The 5,040-nt window shown below is 36.2% G+C and overlaps 1 protein-coding gene across 1 annotated transcript in view; it reads left to right on the forward strand.

Moving 5' to 3' along the window:
* The window catches only part of LOC107719876 (suppressor APC domain-containing protein 1-like), a 6,443-nt gene extending 4,704 nt beyond the window's left edge, over positions 1 to 1,739 (forward strand). The window contains exons 3-4 of the mRNA XM_016527418.1: positions 1,171 to 1,326; positions 1,429 to 1,739. Coding sequence (XP_016382904.1) covers positions 1,171 to 1,326; positions 1,429 to 1,521 — 249 coding nt within the window. The 3' untranslated portion in view covers positions 1,522 to 1,739. The remainder of the gene's footprint in view (positions 1 to 1,170; positions 1,327 to 1,428) is intronic.
* The last annotated feature ends 3,301 nt before the right edge of the window (positions 1,740 to 5,040 follow it).

Here is a 5,040-nt window from a genome sequence, read left to right on the forward strand (position 1 = left end):
AAAATTATAAGCAGTGTAACTGATATCCACTATAAAATAAGACTTTTTTAAAATTTTGCTTGAAAAACTTTATTTATACTAACATTGGCTACTTCTTAGTGTCCATCAATGAAGAAAAAAATATTTTGCCAATATAATGGTATCATTATGAAATCAACCAGAGAGGCCTGATCTTGTGTTCATGTGTTTGTCAGAAGGTCATCCCAACTTGGTAGCACAAGTATCACAATTATTTCAGAAATTCCCTGTTGTAAGCTGTGAAACCAGCTTAAAGTTATAGTTGACCCAAAAATGAAACTTCTGTCATCATTTACTCACCCTCAAGATGTTCCAAACCTGTATGAACACAAAAGAAGCTATTTTGAAGAATGTTGGTAACCAAACAGTTGCTGGTCCCCATTGACTTCCATAGTATGAAAAAACTGAAAGTCAATGGCTACCATCAACTGTTTGGTTACCAATATTCTTCAAAATATCTTCTTTTGTGTTCACCAGAAACTTTGAACAACTTGAGGGTGAGTAAATGATGACAGAATTTTGTTTTTGGGTCAACTATCCCAACACTATCTCACAGCCAAATCATACGTATTTTACGAGATGGCTAATTCAACGGATTCATATGACCTCACTCGATTTTGTACGATTTCTGTGACGGTTAAGTTTAGGGGCGGGGTTAAGTGTGGTCATTTGTAGGAATTCCTACGAATTTGCCACCTCATAAAATAGTATGATTTTTCATAAATCGTATGAATTTGTACGAGTGATGTCATACGAATTAGCCACCTTGTCAAATATGCACGAATTGCTGTGAGATCGGGCTGACTATCCTTTTAACTGCCAAACCTTAACCTCTTGATCCTGAAGGACTTAGTAAACTTGGTCATGTGTTTGATTAAGGATGTAGCTAAAGTCTACAGAAAGGTTAGTCTACAAGAGCAGGATTAAGTAAACCTGGTGTACTTTACATCTAGATCAGGCTTATACCCACCTTTCAAAGTGAGGTTATGAGGAATGGACGTAGTCTGTTCAATATGCTGTACTGTTGTTTACATGTGTCTCAGTGGTTCAGCTGGCAAAACATTGGCTTTTCTATTTGTACTTTTTTTAATTTTTTAATTTTTTACATTTTTGTCCTAAGAAATTTGTAGATAATGTACCTGTACCTTACAGGGCAGGTGGTCCTGCACTGTGCGGTCTTGTATGCAGCGAGTGAACGGGAGTCTGGGTAGTTTGATGAATGACTCCTGTGTCTGGAACAATCTGACCCCAGAAGAGAGTGGAGGTTCGGACTGGGACCTCCGGTGGAGCAATGCCACACTGGCCAAGGTGATGATGAGTAATAATAATAGTAATTTTGTTGTTTTTGTTTCCATTGTGCAGTCCTATTTATTATCAACATAACAAAAACTGTGTCAATTTCATATGCAGGAAGTTAATCGGAAAAATCAACAGATTTCCATGTTGGAGCTTGAGAAGGCACAACTTCTTCAGCAGCTGTTGTCTTACAGCACACCTTATTGATGACATACATCCACATGTTTTCAACTCTAATTACAAGAGGGTTTCATTCAAATCATGCAGCAAACTGTAAATGTTAAAACAGCTTTGAAAATACTTAATGTTAAAATTAATTTAAGCTCCGGTATACACTCTGTCCACCCTGTCTTCCATTATTTAACAGAAAGAGACTTATAGTAAAATGTTCAATAGTTGTTGTTTTTTTCTTAAAATATGTGGTGATACTGTACACATTTTTTTAAAAACATGACCACATATTTTAAAAGAATGAATACTCTCCTATTACTAATATATTATGGCTAAAATTAATAATGCAAAATCACTTATTAATGTTGATTTAATATAGTCATGATCTTGTAAAGACTACCAATCTAACAGAAATTAGAATGTTATGAGGGTTTTTAAACATATAAAGAGGGGGTAAATGTTTTTAAATATTGCTTGTCATTGTATTATTAGATATTTGGAAAATATAAATCTCTTTAAAAAAATTAAACCAACTGCACTGAAATCATCACAATCAACATGTAGTTTCTGTTTCATTTTCATGGACTGTTAGTTTGTATTTCTTGTTTTCATGTGTTTCTTTCCTGTTTCCTGTGTTCTGATCACTACTGTGTTGCATACTTACTGATTATGTGTGCATCTGTTTCTTGTTGAGTTCCTCATTATCTTTTGCATATATTATATCTTATATATAATATAAGATATATCTATCTTATATTGTCTATACATATGTGAAGCTATTGATTTTTTATATCTGCAAGATCTGATCCAACCAGAGGACCAGATCCTGACCAGAACAGATTCAGACTACATTCAGGGAGAATGTCCTCTGGAGGATTTTTTGGACTTGTGGCATGAGGTGCCCTGGAGCGACAACACACATGTTTTCGAGTGGGCTTAATGACCACCTCCTCAGTAGTCATGCTTCTCCTCCTCTGCTGGTCCCACGCAGCTTCCAAGATGTGATATAAGAGTATTATGTTTGACTAAATCAAAGGCAGAACTGAGGTCTAACAGAACCAGAGCCATAGACTGCTCAGAGTCTAAACTCTTAAAAGGGTCCCACTTTATATTAAGTGTCCCTACTACCTGTGTACTTACATAGTAACTAAATGTGTACGTAGTATATAACCACATTGTAAGTACACATTGGTACATAGTATCTACAGCTGTAATATTTCTGAAACTACACACATGTAACAACCCTCAGGATGGTTTGTGTAAGTACAAATGTGTAACAGGACATTGGTAACAACACTTTTTTTTCCACTTCACTAAGTACTCGTGTAACAGGAAGTGTAACTACATTTTATAACAACAATATGTATAAGGGTAATTGAAACCATTTGATCCAGGGGGTGGAGATGGGTAGGTTTAGGGGTGGAAATGGGATCCAGGGGGTGGAGATGGGTAGGTTTATGGATATGTAATGTAGGAGGAGTTGGATCTCGATTTGGAGTTGGTGCACCACTGGGAATACTAATATCAGTGTACTTACATGGTAACTCCTCAGGAACTGTCCACTTAATATAAAGTGTAACACATTCTTTACCAAAAAGTGCTGTTAGTCCTGTTACACATTTGTACTTTCATTAACAAAAAGTGTTGTTACCAATGTCCTGTTACACATTTGTACTTACACATACCATTCAGTGGGTTGTTACATATGTGTAGTTACACAAACATTAGAGCTGTAGATACTATGTACCAATATGTACTTAAACTGTGGTTACATACTGTGTACACATCTAGTTACTATGTAAGTACACAGGTATTAGGGACACAATATAAAGTGGGACCATTTTGGAAAGAAAAGACTAATTAGAAATAAGTATAGTTACCAGGTACAGTCCCAGTATAAAGACATTTGTTAATAACAGACAACAGGTCAGGGCAGACAGTCTCAATAATTTGTCAGAGGAAACATAAAGGAATTACATCCTGGGGACACATAGTAGGTTTCAGACTATGTGACTACTAGACAAAATCTCAATCAGAGTATTCAAGTTTACAGGCTCAAAGACAGACCAAGTGGAAGGGGAGAATGGAACAATTTATATGCGGAATAAAGGCAGATGTCTCAGGAAAAGGATTAATATTTGGATGGAGAACAGATTCAACAGTGGAAAGTAGGATATTTGGCTTATGGCTATTTCTTAAAATTAGCTCTGAGAGATAACAACACTTTGAAGCCCTAGCAGCTCGCTGATAGACATAAAGAGAATCACTTAAAATTTCATGACACTTGTAATTTATCCTTTTTTCACTTACGTTCAGCCTTTCTACAGGTCTGCCTGAGAGAACAAGTGAAGTCATTTTGCCAAGGTATTGAATTGTGATTATGTTTTTTCACCTTTAGTGGTGCAACAGAGTTTAAATGTTAGAACAGGTAGTATTGAACAGACTTAGATGTTCATCGACATCCAAGTGACATGTAGAGGAATTCATATACAGATCAGCACTTAGCTGCAGTGGTATAAATGGCCAAAATTCACTGGGGGGACTCTAGTTTTGAACGATGCGGGGGTAATTTTAGGTGACCTTTCGGATGTAGGCCTATTTAATTATAAAACCCTTTATAATCTATAATTACATTAAACTTATTTAATATTTTCTCTAAACCTTCTTGGATATCAAGACAGACATCCTGCAATTCTGGCCAAATTAAAGCTGCAGTCCGTAAGTTTTGCCTCTTTGTTGCCATCTCTGTTTGAAACATGGAATTGCAGTTATTTGTGGAATTATCTTCTTTACGTGAGTTGTGCATCGGCACAGCTCCTTAGCGCGGATGAATCTAATGTTTTGAGGCTGTGTGGCTGTCAGTCATCGCACTGATGTGTATTTTCACTACTGTACTTCGGAATCACAGATTCTACGTCTTAATGTCCAAAATAATAATTTTCACTGGAAAATGTCTTCTGAACAAGTAGGTAACATGTCTGCCATTTTTGCTCTGACCAACTGAGAAAAAAAAGCATTACAAATTGCGCTAAATCTAACGATCGATTAGCTCATATCCCATCAAACCATGCAAATTATTATCATTATTTTGTTCGCAAATTGTTTATGTTAACAACTTCAGCAACTTTTCGTGTATTAAGTGTGTTTTAGCGTTACGTGTAGATTTCAGTTTCTGTACAGTCTAATCTCTAATTGTCATACCATTCGAATTTCATATGAAGAAATTGTTCTTTTAACCCAAAAGCAAATTAATGTTCCTTAGAACTGGTTCTCTTTGAAATACAAATCGTATCTGTAATCAGATGCACATTTAAAACTGGAATATTTTTTTCTGTAGCCACTCCGCAGTCCGAAGTCTTTTGCTTTTGACTACTGTATGGGTGAATCTCCGGTTGTCACTGATCATTGTCGTTTACAATTCGCCATCAAAAAGGTAAGTTTAATTATTTCAGCTGCTGTAAGGTTATAAATGATCCACCACCTGCAGCATCCTCACATGCGATATGGGACTCGCCGGGACTCCTTCTTTATGTTTACAGACGTGATGTAATGACG

Source organism: Sinocyclocheilus rhinocerous, unplaced genomic scaffold (assembly GCF_001515625.1).
Source record: "Sinocyclocheilus rhinocerous isolate Xijiao unplaced genomic scaffold, SAMN03320098_v1.1 scaffold2196, whole genome shotgun sequence".
Lineage (NCBI taxonomy): Eukaryota > Metazoa > Chordata > Actinopteri > Cypriniformes > Cyprinidae > Sinocyclocheilus > Sinocyclocheilus rhinocerous.